This window comes from Rhodamnia argentea, chromosome 5 (assembly GCF_020921035.1).
Source record: "Rhodamnia argentea isolate NSW1041297 chromosome 5, ASM2092103v1, whole genome shotgun sequence".
Lineage (NCBI taxonomy): Eukaryota > Viridiplantae > Streptophyta > Magnoliopsida > Myrtales > Myrtaceae > Rhodamnia > Rhodamnia argentea.
This window is the reverse complement of record NC_063154.1, coordinates 4,359,037-4,384,812: the sequence shown is the minus strand read 5'-3', so window position 1 is coordinate 4,384,812 and position 25,776 is coordinate 4,359,037. Positions and strand designations below refer to the sequence as shown.

At 41.1% G+C, this 25,776-nt stretch overlaps 4 protein-coding genes across 5 annotated transcripts; 1 reads left to right on the top strand and 3 right to left on the bottom strand.

Moving 5' to 3' along the window:
- The first annotated feature begins 2,119 nt into the window (after positions 1 to 2,119).
- LOC115753817 (acyl-CoA-binding domain-containing protein 4) lies at positions 2,120 to 9,587 on the top strand. 2 transcript variants are annotated; one of them, XM_030692649.2, is made up of 14 exons: positions 2,120 to 2,319; positions 3,858 to 3,964; positions 4,118 to 4,195; positions 4,274 to 4,381; positions 4,468 to 4,534; positions 4,616 to 4,677; positions 4,867 to 5,006; positions 5,089 to 5,215; positions 6,779 to 6,893; positions 6,992 to 7,080; positions 7,288 to 7,371; positions 8,266 to 8,574; positions 8,656 to 8,715; positions 8,809 to 9,587. In XM_030692649.2, the coding sequence occupies exons 2-14, from the start codon at positions 3,875 to 3,877 to the stop codon at positions 8,986 to 8,988; spliced, it is 1,509 nt and encodes a 502-aa protein (XP_030548509.2). In that variant the 5' UTR covers positions 2,120 to 2,319; positions 3,858 to 3,874; the 3' UTR covers positions 8,989 to 9,587. The 2 variants fall into 2 exon arrangements, with proteins under 2 accessions (XP_030548509.2, XP_030548502.2); XM_030692642.2 differs by having other exon boundaries at positions 3,841 to 3,964.
- A 118-nt stretch (positions 9,588 to 9,705) lies between these two features.
- LOC115753810 (probable CoA ligase CCL5) lies at positions 9,706 to 13,295 on the bottom strand. The gene is made up of 4 exons (XM_030692632.2): positions 11,023 to 13,295; positions 10,778 to 10,845; positions 10,560 to 10,662; positions 9,706 to 10,458 (listed from the first exon to the last, which is right to left on the bottom strand). Exons 1-4 carry the CDS (start codon positions 12,757 to 12,759, stop codon positions 10,333 to 10,335), a joined length of 2,034 nt encoding a protein of 677 aa, XP_030548492.2. The 5' UTR covers positions 12,760 to 13,295; the 3' UTR covers positions 9,706 to 10,332.
- A 149-nt stretch (positions 13,296 to 13,444) lies between these two features.
- LOC115753833 (NAC domain containing protein 50-like) lies at positions 13,445 to 19,710 on the bottom strand. Its single transcript, XM_030692665.2, has 5 exons — positions 19,498 to 19,710; positions 17,578 to 17,799; positions 16,930 to 17,207; positions 16,115 to 16,279; positions 13,445 to 14,292 (listed from the first exon to the last, which is right to left on the bottom strand). Exons 2-5 carry the CDS (start codon positions 17,795 to 17,797, stop codon positions 13,717 to 13,719), a joined length of 1,239 nt encoding a protein of 412 aa, XP_030548525.1. The 5' UTR covers positions 17,798 to 17,799; positions 19,498 to 19,710; the 3' UTR covers positions 13,445 to 13,716.
- A 3,741-nt stretch (positions 19,711 to 23,451) lies between these two features.
- On the bottom strand, positions 23,452 to 25,387 carry LOC115754977 (NAC domain-containing protein 22-like). Its single transcript, XM_030694192.1, has 4 exons — positions 25,162 to 25,387; positions 24,433 to 24,692; positions 24,205 to 24,312; positions 23,452 to 24,051 (listed from the first exon to the last, which is right to left on the bottom strand). Exons 1-4 carry the CDS (start codon positions 25,385 to 25,387, stop codon positions 23,452 to 23,454), a joined length of 1,194 nt encoding a protein of 397 aa, XP_030550052.1.
- Between the last annotated feature and the right edge of the window lie 389 nt (positions 25,388 to 25,776).

The window sequence follows — 25,776 nt, the reverse complement described above, 5'->3', positions numbered from 1 at the left end:
TAGCCCAATGAAGTCAATTGGTAAAATATGAAAAGGTCGGCCGCCATAGGTCATGACTAGTGAGGGCTGGCTTTGCCTAGGCGAGGGCGAGCATTGGCAAGGCCCCCCTCACCAGATCTAGCGAGGCCAACCCTCGCCACCTGCAGCCTCTCTAGATCTCATTTCCTAAATCGATTTCATTTCCCCCCATACATTTCGTTTTCAACAAGCCCTCCCCACGCACAGATCGTATCTACGCCACCGGCATCTTCATCAACCCAAGATTCCTTTGTCAGCATCTGCAACAATGGTGGTCTAGTGGGCACTGGAGGTGGTGTCGTTGATGATGGCCTCCTTCGTCTCTTTCTCGCTTTGCTTCGCAAGTACGCTTTGGCGCGTTACAGGTGGCGCCTCCTCTTTCACTCCCCTCTCCTCTAATTTCTTCTCTCCGGTTGGGTTCCGCCATGATAGTATGAATGCCTGCTTGCACGCACTCTTCTTCACTTCAAATCGTTATCGTTATCCGATTCCGCGTCACGATTCGCATCCTCTTGACCTCTTGGTCGCTTCTTGTCGACCTTTGTTCTGAGCGAACAATGGTGGACTGAAATCCGTTGCCGGGTTCGACCAGATCCGGGTATCGCGTGCTGTCGGTGGATAATCGGGCCCCGAGCCTCTAGTTCCGATAATGCGTCGAACTCCGTTTAGGAAGCCGATAGAGGATAATGAGAAATGTGCCTTGTGTCTTAGACTTGTCAAAATGAATGAATGAGTATAACTATAGTATGAATGTTAAATATATCATAAATAAATTTACAACTTACTTAAACTCGACCCATCTCTATACCCTCTATTTATTCTCTTTCGCCTTTACTCGATCTCGCCCTCTCTCACTTCATACTCTCACATCGGTTTATGTATGAATTTTCTTATATTGGATTAGATAGTGAAGTGTTTTAGAAATATGGGTCGCGTATGTGTTACTAGATTTGCATTGTAATAAATGGATCATAAACGAATTTAATGTGTCTTTCCGAGTCGGATCATTTATGACCCGATCCAACCCATCCATTTGTTGGGTGTCCTTGTATCCACGACGTGGTTTGTAACAATAGGGTTGCATTAGGTTGCTGCGATTCTTAAGCTTAAGGGACGAAAGCACGGCGATGCTTTTGGGACGACCGATTCCGTCCCAAATTCTTTTCGATGATGTTTCTACGATCCTTCAAGTTCGCTCCGACCCCATGACGAGTTTTTCAAAAGGGTGTACAGTAGTTGGATAAGTTCCCTCAACTTTCAGTTCATCTCTCCTTAGCGAGTGAATGAATTAGTTGATAAAAACAAATTATAAGAATATTTCAAGAAATAATTCACAAGGGTTGAACGAAAAAAAAATGGTTTGAATGAACAATACTGTGTGCTTTCACTAATAGGCACGTTAATACCGATTAATTATTGGAGACACCATGACTAGACCGATCGATTCACTAAATTAGTTTGTGAAAAAAATGATACGACTAACCACATGCGGGTTGTATTTGAAGTTCTCATTGAAAGGAATAATTACATCACTTGGTATACCAACATAGAAATCAATGAACTTCTTATATCAATAGGGTGTTTGAGACTCTTTGAGCACTCGACTAATCCCCGTTGGACGTGGCGATTTCCCGTCAGGTGCATGTTGGGTAGCTACTTGGAGACTCGCCACTTTGTGCTCCCTCCTAGGGCTGTCTTGGGGGAAGCCGCAAGTGTGGTGATTTGATCTTATCGAGGAGGATGAAGAAGATAAACCAATCTGAATTACCACACTTAATAGAATACAAGTTGCCAAATCAATGGACTTAAGCATGTGTGAACCAGAACTGAAGTGCCTGATCAGCCCATTGGACCTAGCCATTCCAATCAAGTTTTTAGATTCCACCTTCATTTATTGCGTGGGCCTCTCTAATCATTAGCCCAAATCCGCAGATGGGCCCACACTTTTATTGGGCAGGCCTGGCTTGCTCTCAACTTGGGCCCACATCTAGAGCCCATATCTCTGCCACGTCAGCGCCAGCTCTGTTCCAGCCAACGAGGCAAAACGCTTCGTCGGCATCCTCTACGGTTGGTTTGTCTGCACGACGCAACGCTCTATCTTTTTACATTCCTGCTGAGGTCCGAAGGAGCGGAAACAGATCTAACGGTGGTCCTTCGAGCGGTCGCTTCTCTGGAGGCCCCCACCACCGTTCGATCTACAGGCCGCCGCTACTACCGCTTGGATCCAGTTCTCTGCTTAAACCTCGCGGTCCGATTGGCTTCGACGACTCGCGAATTCTCGGACAATTGCTTCGAGTCTCAGTAAGTCTCTTCTTCAAGTTTGAGCTGAATGTTCGCGTATCGTATGCGCAGTTTTTCTGCTGTTGAAGTATGCGTAATGATGCCGAGAATGCGCGATCTCGGTCAATTGGTTTGGCTGTGACTGTGAGTGGTGTGATGCAATGCAGCGACAGGTCGATTAGGCTAGCTTGTGATTAATCTGTTTGTCGGAATTCGCAAATTGCTGGTTTCCTTGATTATGTCTATGTTTATGTAGCCGGTGTTTGGATTGGTGATGCTAATGTTATGCTGAGAGCGTTTATGCTCAGTTGCTCACTCCGAGATAATGCATTGACGGGTTTTGGACAACCTTAATTAGATGATGAGAGTTCGATTCTGATTCCGCATTGTGGTCCGGTTCTGCAAGAAGAGTCTTATATCTGAAGGTTGAATTGCAATATATAATGTGCCCTGGACTCTGAATAAAGGTTGAAATCTTGTAAGATCTGTGTAAGAGCATATGTAGAAGGAATCATGACATAGCATCAATTAACTGGTAGATACTACAAATGTGGCTTTGACAGTGGGATGCGGAACAGAACCCCGGTAACTTCATTCAGGGAGATCACCAGGGAGCCCAAATTTAGGCCCATCAACGGATCTTGTTGTACCTACATTTATTCAAAAGCTTAAATAAATGAGTCCGGGCAACTAGAATATATTAACTATTCTATGTTAACTACATCCCCAATGTGATTTCTTTCGCCTACCACCCTCACGCGTGCACCTTAATAAATCTCCCTCACGTGTGAGCCACTTGTGTTAGGTCCGCTCCCCCTTTAATCTAGGTATCCTTCCGCACCAACCTTATCTTGACTTGAGAACCGCCATTTTGGCTCGGCTAAGTTTGTCAAATGTTGGGGAAACACACCCATGGCCCCACCACCCAAGAGGACAACCATACAACCGATTAAGGAGTCACATCAAGGTTTTTTCCTGAGATATTCATAAGACACGAACACATTGGGAGATTAAATATATTTTTTTTGGGCCGCTAATAAATTATTGTTTCGATGTCAAAATTTGTTGAGTGATGCGAGAATTACCCATCTAAATAGATCACAAAGAAGGAGTCCAAATCTAAGCTTGTCTACATATGCAGTTTGACTCACATTCACTCGAAAGTTTAAGCCAATGAGTTATGGCCCAACTAAGATATTAACTACTCTATAATTTGCAACATCCGATGCGGGACTTCTTTCGCCTAGCACCATCACACGTGCACTTTAACAGTTGATTCCTTTCCTTCTAACTGCTTTATGTAGTTATTTATGTTGGTGTATGATTAAAAGTTGTTTCTCAATTCCGTACCTCCTTTTTACTCAAACGTACCATATATAGGTAATCATTTCTATCTTCTGAAAAATTTGCAATATTTGATTTCTTAGAAATTGTAAAAGGATCATAGTAATCTAACTACTGAGTTGTGAATGCAGTCTTTATATTTTGTACAGAACAGTAAAAGGTTCCGACATTTGATGTTTTTTCTGTGGATGGCTGCAGATATTTGATGTGAACAGAAGAGACCAGAAAAGATATGGATATTGACAGTTGGTGCTCAGATTTGGCATATGACCAGTGGGTACCATTCCCAGTGTCAGAGCAACGTCCATCTGCTCGATACAAGGTAATGGCTAAATACTAGTCATTTGATCTTTTAGAAATGCAAAATATGTTTATCTTACCTAATTTCCTTTCATTCATCTATTTTTATGATGTAGTGTTTGTCTTGTGATCTAGTGCCTCATCTTGATAGTTATTGGTATCATGTGTAATATAGCATGCTGCAGCTGTCGTTGATGAGAAACTTTACATCATTGGTGGGAGTCGAAATGGTCGATACTTGTCTGATGTTCAGGTACTCAACATGCCATTTCCATCCATCCACATCTGAGTGATTATATCTCGTATGTCATGCATTTGGTTCCTTTCGCAGGCCTTTGATTTTAAAAGTTTGACATGGTCTAGTATAAGATTAAAGATGGAGCCACAAATTGGTAACTGGTCACCAGATAATCTACTATCCACCTCAGGTCACGTTACGGTAACGGATCTTTTCGTGATATGTTTATAATCTGATTTTTCTTTGTATGGCTTATTGGAAGTCTGATGGCGAATTATGCTTGTTAGATCACATGGGGAAACAAACTACTTCTCATTGGTGGACACTCGAAGCATGATTCTGACAGTATGCCAGGCATGTTACTTTGGTTTTAAGATTGTTTTAAAGTTGGAATTTGGTTTTATACGTCTTAAATAGTTCACCATGTTCTTGTAGTGAGGTTCATCAATTTAGAATCGCTTCAATGTGGTTTTCTGGAGACCTCGGGAAAAGCTCCAGTAAGTTGTCAACTGATACTGCTGCAATGGTTTTTGAGTTTTTCCTAGTTTTTTCTGTTTTTGTTTTCAAATATTAAATTGATTATCCACCTTTAAAGGATGATATTTTCCAGATCATCCAGAATAAGTTTCATCTGCCCTAAATTTGTAGCTGAGTTGGTTTCTGTACATCTTTGGTTTATATTGCAGGAAGCTCGAGGGGGGCACTCTGTATCTCTTGTTGGATCTAACCTTATAGTTTTTGGTGGAGAAGACAGGAAAAGGCGATTACTAAATGATGTGCACATTCTTGATTTAGAGACAATGAGCTGGGAACTTCTTAAGGCAACGTAAATGTTTACTCTTGTTGTTGGCTTATATACTGGAAACTGTTGCCAAAAAGGATTACATGGTATCTTTTCATGTTGATAGGCAGACACCTCCGGCTCCCAGATTTGACCACACAGCTGCAGTGCATGGGGATCGCTATCTTATAGTTTTCGGTGGGTGCTCTCACTCGATCTTCTTCAGTGATCTGCATGTACTGGACTTGCAGATGGTAAGACTACAATTTGGAAATCAGAAGATCTCAGAATTATTGTTCCTATACCTCTTCATTCAAGTCATCTGTTGATTTGCTGACTACCGTTCTGCAGAATAGGTGCAGCTTCATTGCTCAGATCTGTCGGAATTATTATGTGTTAACAATGCCAGAGATGCTTACACTATAGACTAGTATGAAAATAATTGGGTTTATTGAAACATGGAGCTTGCATAGGCAAAGATGATGCTGCTAGAGTATATTGGTTGGAGAAGTTTCATAAGGAAATATGGAGGTTGGACCTGCGCATAGTTAAAGTAGCTTTCCGGGGCCTTAATGTGCTCCTTTTTGAAGAAATTGGTAGAACAGATATGCATGTGAAATGTAAAAGCTCTAAACATAGAAGGAAATTGCAATGTTTTCAGTTAATGTTATTGGTAAACGTGGAAATTGGGAAACCTTAACAACTAATGGATATATGCAAAACCAATTTAAAACGACAAAACAAGAGAATGAAGACCAACGCTAAGGAAAAGAAGAAAATTAAGACTGTTGTTAACAAGTTGTATGAATTTTGTGAGAAACTAAGAGGATTGTACACTTCAGCTCACTTCAGACCTTAATCCTGTGGGCATCTGTTATCAAGGAGCCTAATACATTGAATATCTTTTTTTCGTTGCATTATGTTTGAAATTGGAAGCAGAAGAAGCATATCTTTTGGGCAAAGTGCCTCTTAATTCTCTTTTCCCTACTTTATTTTCTTCAGCAATCAACAAGGACGCCATGGCTTCTGATTATATGTCTTTGGAGGGTGGTTCCATTCATTGGAATCCTGTTTTCATCAGGAATTTGAAGGATTGGGAGCCTTCCCCAACATAGTCCCTTTTGGGATCTTCTTTATTCCTTCAAAATTGATGGTTTCAGGGATGACAAGATGGTGGGGCACCCAGCTAATAACAAGAAATTTAGTGTTATAGCATGTTACCTCGTGGAATTTTTCCCCTTGCTCATTCCCCTCTAAAGCAATCTGGCTTCACCATTTACCTTATAGAACATCTTTCTTCTGTTGGACGGTAGCTTGGAATAAGATCCTTACTATTGAGGGTCTCGGGGAATGGAATTTCATTCTCACGGATTGGTGTTTGCATGTGTAAGCAATCTGGGGAACCTTTATTGTGACTTTGCTCTTAATCTTTGGAGTAATATCCTTTGCTTGTGTAAGGTGGCATGGTTATGCCAAGTCATGTCATCCAGTGTTTTAGCTGATGGAATGCTTTTGGAGGAAGTTCAAATCTTAAGAATTCTTGGATTGATGCACCACTTTGACTCATGTGGTGGAAGTAACACAACAAAAGATTGTTCGAGGTTTAGAATCTCCAGTTGCTTCTGTGTTGTACTCTTTTCTTTCTTTCTTTCTTTTCTGGTAGATTTCTGATGTACTTAAATTTTTTTATTTTAATATAAATCATTATTACCTATCAAAAGATTTCCTTAAGTTATGAGACAAATGATCTCTATGAACAGACAATACATCTTCACTGTACATAACATCTATATGTTCGGTGTGACGATGTATTGCAGAAGGAATGGTCCCAACCCGAAATTCGGGGTGATATGGTTACTCCTCGAGCAGGTCATGCTGGTGTTTCAATTGGTGAGAGCTGGTATGTTGTCGGTGGTGGAGATAACAAGAGTGGTATGGAGGATATATTATGAACCGAGTTGTGGGCATTCTTTTCTGATTTTCCCAAATCCATGATTAATCCCTCCAAGTTTTTGTGTAATGTCTTACAGGTTGCTCAGAGACTTTGATGTTAAATATGCCTAAACTTGTTTGGTCAACATTGACTACTGTGAAGGAGAGGGATCCACTTGCTAGTGAGGTCAATATGGCGTTGTTTTTATCGTCATCTTTGTATTCTGTTTCATTAAGTTTGCATATCTTTCAAGGAAAAGAGAAAATAAAAACCCTGCATATCTGGTTAATCTGTAGTGTGTATCTAACATAGCTATCTTCTTTTCCTTGTGCATTTAGTATCTTCCTTCTTGTTACTATCTGATATGCCTGTCTTTCATGCACTTGGAAGCAGGGACTTAGTGTTTGCTCAGCACTTATTGCTGGTGAGATATATTTGGTTGCATTTGGTGGCTACAATGGCAAATATCAAAATGAGGTATTGGAGAATATGAACTCTATAGGTTTTAGTTGAGTCATGTTACCTATCCTTATATGAATCATGATGCAGATTTTACCTCTCCTCCTTCGATTGATTTACCTATGGGCTAATTGTCCAGTTGGGTGCTAGAATATTTATGAGAATTTCTGAGTATAATGGGAACTTCAGCAGATTAGGATGCGAACCTTATTATTTTCATAATTCTCTGATGTTCTAAATGATCGAAACACAATGTTCATAACATTTTTTTCCCATGAAGGATTCATTAAGTCACTCAGTCAAGTTATTGTGGAAGTTGGCCGAATTTATGTTACTTACGGAAACATTTATAGATTAGGTATGGAAATGAATATACACTGCTGCCTGATCATCTTCTTTTTCTTTTGCTTTTCTTGGTGGGGTTGAGATGTATGATCTTTGTTGTGTATTTTTATTGGTTGGCTTCTTTTTCCCATGGTCACTTGTCTTGAGATTGATAATTTGTGGACTCTTAGAAGTTGATGCATTGCCAGTGGAATGGGCATTTCCTTTACTTTTCACTTGAAAAGCGATGCATGTGGTAATCTTGGTTATTTTGCTGTGATAATGGTAGGGATGGAAATGAAATATGAGGCTATGGTGGGAGGGAGATAAACTATGATGTTACCAATATGCAGCTGTTTTTTTCTAAATCATCAGTGTTAAAATGGAACCTGGATAGTAAAAGTTCACTTACTGAGAACTTGCCTGTTTATGTTTATTGCATTCCCGTGAACAGTTTAATGCATAATAAATCTTCAAGAAGTGATTCTCCTGCTTCTTATTTTTGTTATCATTGTTGTACATCTTGATACAGATCAGATAGTAACTTCATTTTTCTTCTTGGTTTTCGTGTCTTCTCTTTGATGCAAGATTTTTTTCATGAGACCCAAACCAAGAGATTCTTCACGCCCTAAGATATTTCAATCACCGGCTGCAGCTGCTGCTGCAGCTTCTGTCACCGCTGCATATGCCTTGGCAAAATCTGAAAAACTGGATTTCTCTGAAACAGAGGGACCAATAAAGTTAGTTGTGAATAAAAACTATATATCAGTTGAGCTTGATGCTGTTAGAGAGGACAAGAAAGTGATGGACTCGTCGCTTACTGAAGTCAGACAAGCCAATTCTAGGCTCAGGGAAAAGATAGAAGAAGTCAACAATACACATGCTGAGCTCTCAAAGGTGGGTCTAGTTTTTTGTAAGATGATAATCTCCTCTGAAGTGATGATAGAGGTTTTTATTTTTGTCTCTGCGTTCTTTCAGGAACTTCTTTCTGTCCAAGGTCAATTGACTTCTGAGAGATCAAGATGCTTTAAACTGGAGGTTCTTCTTTTAATTTTTTTTTTTATGATAAAACTAAGTTTGTTGTTCTTTGTGACTTTGTGGCTTATGGTTACCAATTATGATGATACACAGGCACAAATAGCGGAATTGCAGAAGGTGTTGGAATCATTTCACTCAATTGAAAGTGAGGTAGAGGTTCTTCGAAAGCAAAAGTCTGCACTAGAAGAGGATATGGAGCATGCTGCAGCTGCCACAAGACAAGGTTCTGGCGGCCTGTTGAGCTGGTTGTCTGGGGCTCCACGAAGTTCATAAAGTTCGAAGAGGCTAGTGCCCCAAAGTTGGAGCGTGTTATGACTCGTTGTTTGTATAGTCGAGCAACCGCAGAAAAGTGATGCAGAGATTGGATCTTTGCTTGGTCAAGCTTGTAGATGTCCTGAAGATCTGTGGTATTTACATCTACCCAACAATTTATATGGGCAAATCTCAAAGTATTTGGCATTACTGATGGGAGAAATTTCTGAGGGGCTGAAGATGGATGGCTACGGTTCTAGTCTTCTGCTATCAGATGATCGGATTCTCATGAAAATTCATTTGGACGGCATATGGGGGGAGCTTTCTCGAATCTTTTGGCTGTTCTCTGTTCTGATGCTATCTCTCCCGTCTCTGCGATATGGAAGTATATGTATCTTCTCGTTGCAATCAGATCTTGCTAGTCATTCATTTGAATTCGGAGATTGTCCTCGTTTGTCATGGATTACCCTTTTGTCCTGGATCACGTTGTATTTTGTTTTTTTCTTTTGAGAGATTTTACAGATTCATCTACTTGCGATATAAACTCGGCAATACAGTGGCAGCACAAACCCTCCTAAAATCGTGAGCTGAAATTGTTGCTACTTGCTGTTTGATCTGGATCTCGTTGTTATAGCTTTGCTAATTGCTCCTTTTTTTCATTTAAATTTTATGGGAAATTGCTGAGCTCTAACGGAGGTACCTTAAGGTGAAATAATGACTCCTTTCCCCCACTAATTTGTTCTGATACGGGTTTCTTTCTCAGTTCCATGTGAAGAGTTCATCTCCTACATCTACTGGCAAAAATTGAAACGCCAACTGCAATTCTTTCTCTTTAGTATTCGACAACTCGCGGTAAGATCGAATTGCTTATTATACCTCAGCCTTCGCATCTCTTATGTTTCAGCGGCCCTACACGGAAAGGGACATTATGCCAAGTAACTCTCGCACAATCTTACCATGACGTAAGGAACCAGCTTAACGGAAACCTGAAGTGGAAAACTCTCCTGGTGTTAGGAGAGATGCCAACGACACAGTGCACTGTCTCGGAAAAATCGGCTCTTAGAACTCCCCCATGCATTGAACTTGAGGAATCTTAGTAACACTCCAAATGAACTAAAACCATGATACCTCATGAAGGAAATTATGTCTCGGGGACAACAGATGACAGAGACACTAATACATCCATTGCCATTTTACTTCAGAAGATCAAAGGGGTCTGAAAATCTGGATACTTTCTAGCTACATTGCATACTGCGAAACTCTTTTATTGGTATGAACTCAAGACCGTGGTAAGATCTTGTACAACTACTGGAGTTCTTGTTCTTAATTGGACACACTGACCCACCATCATATAACTCCATTACTTCACAAGCTAGAGATGAGTTGCTGTTGGGTTTGTGAAATCAGCTGCTTCCTCAAGATTTTCCCTGCGGCTGATTTTGGAATGGTGCTGATAAACCCTACTCTTCTCACTTTCTTGTAGGGTGCAACCTGCAAATTTCAATCAAACACAATCTCACTATCCGTTGTCTTCTTGTTCCGCGTATTATTGGGGCAAGGAAGGAAGTAGTAGACAGGGACTGATAAGAAACCTGGTCGGCAATGAATCGAATGACTTGATTCTCGGTAAGTTCCGAACCAGATGCTCTGACTACATATGCCATCGGTACTTGTCCTGCTTCCTCATCCTCTAGCCTGCATATTATCAGTATTCTGCTTAAGCTACATATCATGTGCATATGAAGATTCATGTTCACGTGGAAACACAGCACAGGCATGCATGCGAGAAAGAAAGAGAGAGGTGACATACGGTATGACAGCTGCATCAACAATTTCAGGGTGGCTAAGTAGCAAAGCTTCCAGTTCTGCTGGAGCAACCTGTAATGCCGTATGTTTGATCCACGGGTCAGAATGGTTCCATTACTAGATCATTTTTAGGATGCTTTCTTGATATTGAGTTCTCGTTAAACTAAATTCTGATCTTGCAGAATTGCACTATGCCTCAGTTTTAATGCTGGTTTGAACTGAAATGATGAGCCTGATGAGGTAACTAACCTGATAACCATTATGCTTGATGAGCTCCTTTATCCTGTCAACAATGTAAAGATACCCATCTTCGTCGAAATAACTGAGATCACCAGTCATTAACCACCCTTCGGGATCTAAAGTCGCAGTCGTTGCTTCCTCGTTCCGCAGATACCCCTTCATAATTGTAGGCCCTCTCAGCCACAGCTCTCCCTCTATGTTAGGTGGCAACGGTGACCCGGTTTCAATATTGACTATCTTGGCCGAGAAGTTTGGTATCAAACTCCCGCAAGATCCAGAATGGGCCTTTGCTTCCTCATCCGTTGCAAAAAAATTGGCTGCACCGCTACTTTCGGTTAGCCCATACCCTTGCCTCAGCTCGACCCATGGGAACTTCTCTCGGAAACCATCAGTCACCTCTTTGCTCAGCGGTGCTGCCCCAGAACCCACTCTTCGAAGGGACGAGAGGTCGCATTTCATGTTACTGGCATGCTTCACTAGCGTGAGAATCACAGGGGGCACTGCAGGGATGTTATTGACTTGATGCACTTTGATGGCATCGAGCATGGTCTGGAAGTCGAATCTCTGCATCACGACTGTAGTGATTCCTGAGCAGAACAGTCCGAGCCCGAAGAAAGCAAGGCCATAAATGTGGAACATGGGTATGAAGCATAGGAACACGTCGTCTTGGGACGAGGATGCACGTACTGACCAGTTTAGTAGTGTGACGACGGATATGAAGTTTGCATGAGTCAATATGACTCCTTTGCTAGTGCCAGTGGTTCCTGAGGAGTAGAGAACAGCCGCAGTATCCGATTGAGTCGGCCTTTCTTGCGGAAAATCAATCGGGTCGCAGCATTCTATGAGTTCTTCCACAGAAAGCAAATCGCCATCCAATGCTTTGGTTGTTAGCATAGTAGGAACCTTGGTCGGTATCAACTTATGTAGCTCTTCTGGTGCGGATATTGCGATCTTGGCTCCGGAATCAGCCACTTGCTTAGCTATTTCCAGTGTAGTATTCACCGGATTAGCTGGAGTCAGAATCGCACCGATCGATAGTATGGCAAGACACATGGTCGGGTAAAGGAGCGAGTTCGGGGCCAACAGGAACACCACATCGCCTTTTCTGATCCCCAGCGCATGATACAATCCATAGGCAAGCGATCTGATGGAGCGGTGGAGCTGCGCATATGTGATCCGGCAGTTTGTGGCTGCATCAATCAGTGCAACGCGCGACTCGGCAAGAGCATGTGGGAATTGCGAGAGCACGTACGAAGCAACATCGAGGTCGGGATTGGTTGGGATCTTTTGGTGCTCATTAAGTTCGAAGAGAGAGTTGTAGATTCCGGTTCTTGGATCGAAACAGCCTGTTCTATGAACTGACCGGCCGCGTTTTCTTGTTTCTTCATTGGGAATAGACCACCCTTCTTCAACGGACATATTTACTACTCCTAACTCGAAGATGGCAAGAACTCTCAGAGGCTTAGAAATTTCTTTTGGAGGCTGTTCAAATGCAGAAGCAACATATTTGAGCCATCTCCATTGTCTTTTATGTCCGACGGAATTAAGGTTTGTCATTGTAAACATCATTGTCCTAGTGAGTCGATTTGGAAAAGGACAACACATGTATGTTTGAGCGGCCGGCTCGAGCGTTGGGAACAAGTCCTTGGAATCTTCCAAAACTTTGAGAAGATTCATGTCTGATGCTTCTTGTACTGTCCCCAGTGAGGCAAACAAGAAACCCTCTTTTATTATCATGCTTCGCATTGCATTGATTCCATCACTGCTAATCTGTCTTCTGATGCTGCCCGGGGACAAACATCTCCAGCCAAATCGAATCGATGTGGGAATATCGACTCGGACCAGATCATCATTTTGGCATCCGACAATAGCCAGAGAGGATTTGATGATGACCTGAAAGGACTACGTTGACAACGCCCTGTGAAAAAATGCCTAATCCTCGTGTAAAATATCGAGCGAACACCTGCTGCATATTCTTGAATTGGATATGTCTATTAGTATGGCTCAACTAGGTACCCGAAAACACAAGAAACAAGCAGAATGAAGAGCATTGACCAAGTATGGGAACACCTACCTGTAGGAACCTACTTCCTCCAATTTGATATCCCTTAAAGGCGTGATTTTGTTGCTCTTGGACGAAGAACACCGGCTCGGATCGGATCTCATAAGATATGCGAAAAGGACTCGCCATGCTAGGAGCCCATCATAGCATGAGGTCCACTTCACACAAAGCTCTCCGTGCCAATGCCAACTAACATCGATTTTCTCCGTTGAATCACTCTTCGAGATTGCAAGCAAGAAGCAATGAACCGACCAACTCGATGCAACATCATCTGTCAGCAATGCAAAACTCATAGCCTCCGTCGGAATCCCCGCAAGTAGCAACAAACTCCATAAAAATTAAACATGTACAACCCCCATAAAAAAAGGATTGCTCAAGAGATCAATCAGATGCTGCTTCCCAACTTAACATAATAGAAGGGGTAATAGGCCCAGATTACTGTCCATCTGGTTCAAAGTACTTTTAAGTTTTAGACAGACAAGAACCACGGATAGGCAGAAACACTACAACTACAGTAACTTACACAGCACATCGAACAACTTGACTTCTGAAAGCCACTGATAGGCAACAGTACAACAATAAGGAAGAACGAAAAGAAGGTGAAAAGGCAAAGCTACAACATCAAAGCCATCAAACAGCAACTAAGCATCTTGAACCTTGCGCTTCAGCTCCTCATTCTCCTTTGTCAGATGATCGACTTTGGATTGAAGAACATTAGCCATCGAGCGGGTGCTTAACATTTCAAGCCTTAATGTTTCCCTCTCAATGGACACCTTATAAATCTCCTCTTGTAAACTGTGAATGAAGTCCAAGCATTCAGGAGGGACGGTTGCATTGAGATTGGCGGGGGCAAAAGTCGAGAGAGGAATACGAGGTCCTTCTTTTATATCAAGTGATTCCATCAAAGAATACTCCACCAATGTCGATAAACCACATGTCAAATTCATAGCCGACCTTGCTGTTGTGATGGTAGATGAAGAAGGACCTTCAGTTTTCTTGGGCGAATTTTCTGAACCCGTTGAATCAATTGAGTTCAAATCAATATCTCTCCGTCGTTTGTAATGAAGAAGTGGTGCGGTATCCCTGTTAGTTGGACATATTGCAGAGGGATCATCTAAAGTCTCACCCATTGTTTCACTCTTGCAAACAGCCAGAAGGCACTGGGTCTTAGTGGGAAGTTCATTACGGCAAACAGGAGGCATGCGGGGTGGCATTTCCTGTAGTAATCAGTGCTCACATAAGAACTCCTCACATTGCTTATCGATTTAATTCCGGCTAAACAGTCTCGAAGTAAGCATTTGGGAATAACATTCATTCTGGCCAGCAGAAGATTTAATTGTGTCACCCCCCACATGGTATACAAGGCTTATTAGGGCATTACAAGCAGGCCCAACCAACACGACAAACAGGCCGAATGGACCTGGCGGTTCAATGCCAACCTGTGATTCTTGAATCTAGCTGCCACAGGGTCCTAGTACTAATAGGTTCCCCTTCTGACCTTCAGAGCCACTGCTTCAAACCAGGAAGCAAACCGCACAATGAACCAGCATCCAAACTCGTATTCTCTCGTCATCATATAATATTTGGAATAGAATTACGATGATGATAATAATGCTTATTAAGTGCAGCCGAGGAAACTTGAACTCTGGGTTTGAATACGAACAGCCCTCATAAACTCACCACTAAACCAAGTGTTCAGGCAACCAACAGCAGCACAAGCGGTGATGTTAAAATCACATTTTAGCTCATGAGATCGCAGGATCTCACCGCTCAAGTTTGCTTAACCAATGTGAATCAACATTGTTGCCAGATGAAATCGCCTTAAAATCGGGTTTATTGTGGGTTAACTTGTTAACATCACGTTTCAGCCCTTCAAGCGATCGAGTTTAGCAGAATACTGCAGCCAATAATTGTAAGATTTTGTGAGACCAATTGTTCTAAAAGCTTAAGCTGTTAGATGAATGCGTGGTTTAATATTTAATTATTCTATCATTGTCCCTCACACTTAGGCTGGTCTTTTTACCTAGCACTAAGTGTGGACATTTTTAATTTACGAGGCAAATGGAGCCTTAAAAGATTTGAACTCGGGACCTCCTGCTCTGGTATCATGTGAGATTTTCTAGAACCATTGCTAACTATTCTAAAAGCTCAAGCTGTTAGATGAAAGCGTGATTTGATATTTAATTATTCTATCAATAACAAATAGATAAATGTATCTACTACTTCATGACATTTTCCATACCACGCAAATATGATCTTAGAACTTGATTTTGCAAGCCCTAGGATAATTCTAATGGTAAAAGAGAAATTTAATAACCTCAGTGACTCAACCAAACCTCATCACTCATATGAAACTCTCCCTCTCTCAACCATCAAAAGAAAAAAAAATAAGGTGCCCCCATGCACAAGGCTCTCTAGACAAAGGAGTTTTGGAGAGGGATTGATGTTCGCATGCCGTTTCTATGACTTGAACCCATGACCTCAGGCTACAATCCTTTCACGACCACACCAAGGCTTGCCCTCCTCTTTCTCTTAATCATTATTTTTTGTCAATTTTTTTCTCTGTTTATAGCTTACAGCCCATGCTGTTCTCCACTTCCCTCACACTCGGGACCTTGTTTCTTGCATTTTTTTTCCTTTATTTCTCAAATTTGCTTTTGGAGGTTCTTTTTTGGTGATATTTCATTCTTTGCATAAGATTCAGCCCTATTTTTACAAATTAGGGTTCTGTATTTCATCCTTGTTTTGCAAATTATTTGCCTTGTCTCTGTTGCTCGTTTTCCTAAATTAGTTGATTGCGGGTTAGTTTGTTTGATCATAAATTCTGATAGCTGGTTGTTATATAAACTTGGCTCAGCAAGAAAGTTTCAGTTGTTGAATTTTTATTTTTTGTCTGAAAGGAAAAAAAGCCGGTTCCTGGGAAGACTCAGGAGCCATTTTTTCGAGACAATACAGAAAAAAGAAAAAAAAGATCATGTTGAGAGAATGATAATAGTTACACTATAATAATGTAAGAATCGCATTTAGGCAAATGCAAACCTGAACCATGCCATTTCCCTGAGGTACAGCTTCTTCTCTGGTGTCTACACCTGGAACCACATTTGCTTCGCCATCCCACTCCTCCTCAACAAAAGGGGCATAACGATGACCAGTCGGTGGCCCTAAATTAGCCTTATGAAATATTCTACAAAGAACGTATGCATCCTACACGCAGAAAAAAATGATTAACATGGTAAGAACGGTTTGTATAAACACCCACACCCCCCACAAAACAAAAAAAGAAAATGTTAACAACCCCCACCGTTTTGTGTCTCACATACACAAAATAATGATTAATATGGAAAGAACAGTTCGTATAACCCCACCCCACAAAAAAAAAAAAAAAAAAGAGAAAAAAAAGATGTCCAATATTTTTCTTTCAGAGTCTAACTGGGTGAAATACACTACAGACTATATTCGGACGCTGATCCAACAATAGCAACACAAGAACATTCCACCATTTTGCACCTGCATTCATTGGTGAACTGAACCGCTAAGATGAACATTAAATGTCATAATGTAACTACATCAAAATGCCATGCCCTTAAATTCCTTGCAATTCAATGGGCCACTTCACCATTTCGAGATATATAGTATATCACCACAATGTCAAGGTTCCACAATATAAGAGGTTATAAGCTAGTATCCCCAGCGAATTCCTAATGGGTGAAGGTCAGTTTCAGAAATCTAAGCAAGATAGAATTAATCTTTTCTTTTTCGTGACATTGCTCATTATCGTGAGACAGTTAATAACTTGAAGTTGTACAGAGGAAAGCTGAAAAGCTATTGATTGAATGCTAGTTGCCAACATTTACCTTGAAACTACCACATTTTTCCAACTCATCTTCCACGAGCCTGTACTCATGCATGACCCAATTTGTTCGCTTCCCTTCAGGAGCTCGCCCACTATGGAAAACAAGTGTCTTTTTGAGACCAACAACACGTGAGTCGTGTTGAACAGCACGATCATTTCCAGTTGCCTTCCAATAACCAGAGCTGGTGGCTCGGTTCATTCTAGCCCCATTAGCATACTTCCTGTCCAGTGCACTAAAGAAGTACCATTCTTGGTCCCTAGTCTTCAACTTTGACTTGCCTAATACCAAACACAAAAAGAAGTAATTGAAACAAATGGCAGGAAAAGAAGTCATCATATAGTACTCTAACAATAACACTGTACAACACTAAGGTGCAAATGAATTACTAGGTACATCCACAGAAGATAACTAATAACACATCTAAATATTAAGGAGCAATGAAAGAATGATAATTGCCAAGTAAATTTGCATAATCTTAACTTCCCCAAGTCCATGTAGTTCAACAGTTATACAACTGAACAGACATGAAGAAGTCAACACATTTGTAACCTGCAAGGTGCCAAGGAGCTGCAGAATCTAACTATATCCAAGTTCATGTAACTCCACAAAACAACTAAAGAGAGAATAAATGAACAACAGAATTATGACCTGCAAGGTCCCACGGCTCCATTTTGTAGATATCCACGTCAGCTATCACGTCAAAGCGGAATGATTTACCGCACATTTTGCGTTTAAGATAATATATAATCAACTCTTCGTCTGTTGGGTGGAATCTGAACCCAGGGGCCAAAGCAGTGGTGCTAGTCTTTTGAGCAGATGGAGCTGCAGCTATTGCAGAGGTCGAAGGGGTTGATGTTTCAGGACCCATATCTGTGTATGCAAAAGAAAGGTACAGCTTTACAAGAGATGGACAGATAGAGTTGCACGAACTACTAAAAAGATTCTTTAGTTGCGAGACATTCCCCTTGAAGTTAGTTCTCACTGTCTATAGTATAAGTCCACATGTCAACTATTAGTGCAAAAAGAAAAGAACTGGCACAAGCCCCATGGCACATAACAAGATTCAACAAACTAATGTGTGTTATGAACTTCGAACTTCCGCTAAATGCATAAGCATCCCCTCAATCTTAAGTATGCTTCCTCCCAAAACACAGCCAGTGCATTTGTAAGACATTTCCAAACATTTTCGATGGCATTACTGAGCAATAAAGTTAGATGAATTAATCTTCGAAGCAGATTCTTTTGTTTCCTGTATATCCAAACCTAGCACTCATTAATGCAGTTAGATGCACCTCAATGATAAAAGAACCTTTGTAAATGCTAGAAGGACACGATATTACAGAACAAGACAAAACAAGCCGTACAATCCATAACCATAAGGTCCACTCAATCGTCTTAATGCATATTATCCTGTGTTCAAGCAAAGTGTCTCTCAATGAGAGAGGCTCTTGCAGAGCAAATATAGACAGGGAGTTGCGTAAATTAATCAGCTTCACCCCACATTCCAGGGAATCTTTTATCGTTACACCTCAAAATGGAGAAACTGTATTGTTACACTAAGGTTCACTCTTCCAATATATCTTGATACTCGATATACAGTTTTCTGTTTTATTTTTCAAAATCATCAAAGATGGGGCTATTCTTTGCTTTAAACTAGCAATAACAACTTCTCCTTGTTTTCTAAAGTTTTGCCAATGTTTTTTAGTGCCTGTACTCTGCATAGCCAAGAAGAATCTATCTTCAGTAAAATGGTAGCCACTCCACCTATCAATGTTTTCAAAAGACTCTGTTCATAGGACAACTATGACCTTAACCCGTGCTACCCATCGCAGTTTTGTTATAACCGAATATGGCTGCAGGGAAAACAGTTCACCATTATGATTCTAAATAACTGCCATTTTATAACGTTGTCAGCACCGTGATCAAAATTGTCTTTTTGCCCCTTTGCCAAGAAAGATCAAGGTTCCCCAAATAGGATAGCAAAATCACATTTCTTCGTTCTCCAGATGATAACAATCATCACTATGGTTGAAAAGTAAGGACACTTTTCTCAAAGTTCATACTTTTTCACTTTCTTAAGGATCAAGGCCCAACATCTTCAGTGAAATCTCACGCAGGGCAATCACAGTAGGGAGACAAGTCATCATCACATGAAATGAAACTATCAAAGCGAGAACTTTTTCTACATAAAAAAAAATCTTATGCAAGTCCAATTCTTGAAACCACAACCAACAAAGTCCCAGTCCAAATCCAACAACAACAAAAGCGAAGGACCAGCAACCCATCACACCAAATGCTCGCAGCCGAGCCAAACAAAAGTGCCGATCCAGCGGCAAAAGCCACATGCAGGTCGACATTTCCGACAAAACACTTAGTCCCAAGCACAAAATCAAGAGGGCACAATCAGCAACACCAAAGGACCAAGCTCACAGATTCACCCAGAAGCAAGCAACTTCATCACAAGAAAGGCCGTAAACGAAAACCCAAAAACCTAAGCAAGAGTATCAGCTCAAGAGGAATTCTCGTATCAACAGAACGAGGCTGAGCTGCTCGAGAGATAGAGCGAACCTCGGAAGTTTCTGGTAGAGGAAGCTGGCAAGAGCTTACAAATGAAGCGAAGTCGCTGAGAACCAAAAGGGTCGGGTTCACTTCAGAGAGAGAGAGAGAGAGAGTTGGAGTTTACTTGGATGAGAAGAAAGAGAGAGGCATTGGAGATAGGGAGGGCTTTGAGGAAGACGAGGCTCGGCTCGGGACTATCATCGAGACCTGCAACTGAAGAAAGAAGGGTTTTTTACTTTCTTTCTGGGCATAAAACGCTTCGTTTTGGGCTGGTAGATGGGCCTTTGTAGATAGAACCAGAAGGAGACAGACAGGTCTCAGTGAAACAAAACAATATTGTTGGGGACAACAGGATCTCCTAGTTATTAATTTCGATTCGAATGTTGCGATTTTCCTTAAAATGTACAGATCTTGAATTGATGATATAGACTCTAAGCATTATCAAGCAATAGTTAGAATAATATGATTTACATAAGCGATTTTCGTAGTCTATTAGATGATACTGATATTCGATTCGAATCTTACGATTTCACTTGAAAAATGCGGATCTTAAAGAGATAATATAGACTCCGTGCAATATCGAGCAATACTTAGAATATTATGATTTATATAGGCGATTCTCATTGTCTATTTAGGTGATATCGATATGCAATTCGAATCTTCCTTTGAAAAGTGCGGATCTTGAAGTGATAAAACGGACTCCATGCCATATCGAGCAATATTTAGGATAACACAATTTACATAGGCGATTCTCGTTGTCTATTTAGGTGATACTGATATTTGATTCGAATCTTATCATTTCTCTTGAAAAGTATGGATTTTGAAGTGAAAATATGAACTCCAAGCAATATCGATCAATACTTAGAATAATATGATTTGCATAGGCTTTTTCTCGTAAGCTATTTAGGTGATATTCATATTCAATTTGAATCTTGCGATTTAGCACAGATCTTGAAGTGATAACAAGGACTCCATGGCGTATCGAGCAATACTTAGAATAATATGCATGTTTTCTATAGGCAATTCACGTGGTCAATTGAATAATACTCAATTTTTTAGATACATGCACGCTACTAGTATCATTTTTACTGTTGAAAGCATACTCAACTTGTTGCAAAAATTACTAATTGATAGTTGAAAGTTACTTATTTCCAACATCAATTCTATGGGCTATTGCTCTTATTACCACATGGATCACAAACTTCTCACCCCGTAAAAAGAAAATTACCTAACAGTAACTCCAATGTTACTAACAAAAACAAGAATTTACTAGTTATAAGGATGATTTTATCCACAAGTGCTTTTGTGTATCTATTGTAATACTTCTACTTGTGCTGCATAAAATGAAAATGTACTAACTTGTCGCAAAAATTGCTAATCATGAGTTGAAAGATAGTTACATATGAATGTTGCTAAATACAATGTCATGCTTTTTCCAATAGTCTACTTACATAGGCTAATAGTCAATGTAGTATCCGAAGATTTACCATTTATGTATTCGTTAATGCTAATACTTGGGGGTGAACAATCAAACAGTTCTACTCGGGGAACCGTTCGGTTCGATTCTACCAAGGCCGGTTCTCAAGTGGAACCGATTTCCAGACCGATTCTCGAATCTCTTATATTCCTTTTCGAGTTCTCACTCTCATATTTATTTGCCTCCTCTCTCTCTCTCTCTCTCTCTCTCTCTCTCTCTCCCCCTTTCAACCTCAATCTCGATCTCGATCGAGTCTCTCCGGCAGGGTCCCTCTCTCTCTCTCTCTCTCTCTCTCTCTCTCTCTCTCTCTCTCTCTCTCTCTCTCTCTCTCTCTCTCTCCGATCATGTCCCGTCTCGTCCTTGGTCTCACCAATGACACTTCGTCTCGTCTCTCTCTCGGTCTTGCGGGTTGGGGCATTGCCTTTGCCGGTCGGCCGTCAATCGGCCCACTCTTAGCCAGGTACAATCTCTTTCTACGTCGGTTTCGTTCTTCATTTCTTCGTCGAATGTGTCGATCGCGGGATTTCTATTTCTTTTGTTCTCTTGGCCATACGTGCGTCGGATTGGTACGTGTGTGTTTGTTTGTTTCGCCGCTTGACAAATTGAACTCCTGCAAGGTCGACTTCCGTTAGCTTTGTGGTACTCTCATGATGAGGTTGCAAGGCAAACAAAATTGACGATTAACTAACAAATAGAGAATGATGGGATAATTATCCAAAGACCTAAATCAATAGTACGGCGGCCAATTCAGTCCTAAACTTTTTAATTGTGTCAATTTAGTCCTAAACTTTTTGGCGATTGACATTGTGTCATTAGTCCTAAACCTTTTGAAGTTTCCCCAATTTAGTCCTAACCTATTGTTTGAATAATTGGCTGAAAGGACTACACCGACAAATTGTCAAAACTATTTAGGACTATATTAGCACAATTGAAAGATTTGTGACCGAATTGGCAAATTATCAAAATGTTTGGGACTAAATTGGCGCGATTGAGAGATTCGGGATTGAATTAACCGTCGTACAATAGGTTTAAGATTTTTCAGACAATTTTTGCCTGAATGACGGTCCCAGAATGCCGGAATCACGCCGTCAATTTTCCAAGTAGAGACATTCCCAGTGCAAGGTGATAGCAGAGATTCAAGATTGTCGTCTTTGACTGAAAACAAGACACGAAAAAAAAATAAACATCAGCATGTTTGGATCAGCAATATTTCCAGGGAATGTTAAGTTTCTACGAGGAAATTTTTTATGATATTCGATTCACAAAACAAAAAAGTGCAGCGAAAAAAAAAAAGTAGGCCGGTTTAGACCGGTTTCGAACCGGTTCACTTCTAGGTTTCCCAAAAATGGAAACCTACTCTAACAGGCTGGTTCCAGGTTCACATGGATGAGCACAAATTAAAATTTTGCCAGAACATATGTCCAGTGCACACTTACCAAAGTGGGGAATTTATAAATGGGAACTTACATCAGCCAAAAATGCAAAAATGACAATTTCTGTTCTTGCTCTTTCCCGTTTCGGATGACTTACCAAATGCGAGAGAAAAGACTCTCTTTCTCTCCCTTTCTCCACGTGGATTAAACTTTATCCGAAGCTGAGCGTAGGAGCACGATAAGGTATGATGGCTAACTGAGGCTGGGTTTACCTAAATTAGGTGCGCCCCATGAATAGCTCCCAAGATCTTGAGGGCTTGTTTTGGCTCTTTTTTTTTTTTTTTTTGGTCTACTCCTTTCCTTCTTTTTGAAAAAAACGTCTTCAGTTTTGCTCCAAAATTTGGAGATAAAGAAATATTACAAATTTGCACAAAAAAAAAGAGGACACAACAGGGTTGTACACAATTTTGCATGTCAATTTCTTGACGTATGTTGTAAGGTTTCTAAGTATTTCGAGTTAAATAGAAGTCGAAAGCGTGGGTTTTGCAAAACTTACGGTGAGTCAAAGGTTAAATGCATGGATCAATGTATTGTCTCTTTCTTTTGTAATTAAATTATGTAACAGAAAAGTGCGAGATGCTGATCATAGTGAAATCCTCTGCTGGATGTAGTCCTAGTTTAAAGGATAATTAGGATAACTCTTATGTCTCGATTTTCTTTTTCTTTTTCTCTTTCACACTTTATTTTATTGTGATTTGTGCACCGAATCCTAAGAGGGGAAAAATAGGAAGAAAGGAAATGACCGACGAAGGAATTGTTGTTAGCGGACCACTTATTGGAAGGAAAGAACTGGAGCTATTGCTTAGACACAGAAATGTGGTGGACAGGGCTCCACCACTAGCCAAGATTACTACAAACTCTAGGACACTTCCACAACAAAAAAAAAAAACAAGGGCCAAAAGAAGACCAACATTGAATTCACTACATGATAAGGGAAACTGCTTATTGAACTTAAGAACATGATGCAACGATGGTTATACTCCAGTGATGATTGAATTGATTTTTTCCTCAGAATGCCTCGTTTTCCCGCCGCAGATTGTCGGACTGTGACCGTTAAACGTCTTTGACACATTGGTCCTCCGAAGTCTGGCGCTTGACGGTTTCCCTCTCGATGGTTAAACGAATCTCTGGCCAGGTTTGAACGGCTGTTGTTTGCTGTGGCTCCACGGCTTGCTGGGGAACTGGTTGCGGTATCGCTATTCGTCGCTGTCCTCGTTGCTCGGCTGCTGTTGCTCGGGTGCTGTTTGGCGAGGTTTGAACAGTTGTCCTCCATGGTGGCTCCACGGCTTGCTGGGGAACTGGTTCCGGCATTGCTATTTGTCGCTGTTCTTGTTGCTCAGGTGCTGTTTTCGATGCCGGGCATGCCAAGCTCAACGTCAGTGATGGTACAGCTCCCGCCACAGAATTTGAGCTGTTCGGTTCTTGATCTCCCGGGGAAAGATTTTGCGGGCCATTAGCTTCAGCATTTCTGGGTCTCTTGACCGGATGGGTCGGTGCATCTTCCCTCGCGGATGAAGTCTCCTCCAAGTTTTCGTACCGTCCCTCGCCGTCGAAATTGGTCAGGAGATCAAGAGTTTTACGTGGGGATCGTTTGCGAATAACCCGGGCGTAAGCGGCCGGCGCCATTTCGTCCGATCCAAGTTCCGCCAAAGGCTGCACAAGAAACATGGCTTCCACAGTAGGGTTAGGGTTTCGAGCATATACCAGAGACCATGTTTAAGAACCCAGACTGGAAGAGACAAGTCTGAAAACATAATGTCTGCACTTCAACAGTATCTAGCACTTCGAAACAAGAGCTCATCGAACCTGAAGAGCCACATCGGCCGGGGCAACGGTGTCGTCATGAACTTGGTCTCCCTCCTCCTCGGAGTTGCCTTTCCAAAACAACCTGGAGACTACGTAGACGTCCCTGGCCTGTAAGACAACAAACGAAGCACGCATTTTCAGTTTGGAGAATTGCTTTCATTCCTTTCAATCGATGAGGAACGAGCAAGGGATACACGATACACATCCAAATCGGCAAAAGCCATATACTTGGGGCACTTGGAGCGTTGCATCCATCAGTCGATACTCGTGCATCACCCAGTCGGTCCGCCTCCCCACCTTCGTTTGCCCGGCATAATACACGAGAAACCTCTTTTGGCCGATCACTTGGGTGCCGTACTTGATTTTGTGTTCGGGCCCGGTTACCTTCCAATACCCCCTTTTGGTAGATCGATTCACTCTCACTCCTGTCTCGTATTTCTTGTCCAGCTTACTGAAGAAATACCACTCGAGGTCTCCTCCAACTTTTTCTGAGAGAGAAGAAAGGAAAAACGAAAAAGAAAAACCACCCCAATTAACATATTTGAATAATGATAAGCCTCGTTTTACGAAATTCGTATTCTAAATAACGTGGCTAAATATTATCGAATATTCAATATGATTTCCTTACGATCTGTTTGCATCGTTCATAATATCAACTTTTGTAAATCGATTTTGATATACCTAGTCAATTCTTATGTAAGGATAGCCCGTTTGTCCGATGTAGATGATTATACGTCTCATCTTTTTACGAGTACAAAAAAGAGAATTTCAATTGGAATTGAGAAAATCACAGAGATAACAATGGCTACTCGATCTTGACTTGGTTAAGCCAAATTACTGTCAAATCCCTCCACAAACAATAATAATAAAAAAAGCAGATGAGATCCTAAAATCATAGGACACAAAGAGTATGTTCGCACAATCAATCATAGGTGAGGGTGGCAAAAACGGCATCACCTGGTACTTCATGGGGCTCAAATTTGTAGATGTCAATATCAGGAACAACATTAGTGTATAAGGGTAGTCCAAGCACTTTTCGCCCTAAATAATACAAGATCAATTCTTGTTCAGTTGGACGGAACCTGAACCCAGGAGCTACGACACTATGGCTGTCCTGCGGTGGTACCGAAGACGAGGCAACGTTGGCCGCGAGCTTCAAAGAAGACGGTGCTTGAGAATTCATTTTGTGATGAACTAAGGGGATATGATCTGTGGAGAGACTGGATGCTAAAGAATGAGGAGGAAGAAGAAGTTTGTAACTTCAAATGCAAGCTATAAGTTTTTTGTGATGGCAATTGGTCATGCTTTGCCTTGGTTTAAATAGGCCAATTTGGCCTCAACATTAAGCACTAAACTAGTAAGTAAGTTGTGTCCTCATCATTACAACCGAGCGACATTTAAATGCAGCCTTCCATACATGTCTCAAGGCAAATGCAGTCACACACTTCGTGCAGTCTAAGAGTAATATAATTTTTCTATTTTTTAGATTATTAAGATTTTTTTTTTTTTTTGTCTTTTGAGACATTTCTAGAAAATATGTTCGATACGAAAACTCCGCCAATTCAGATACGG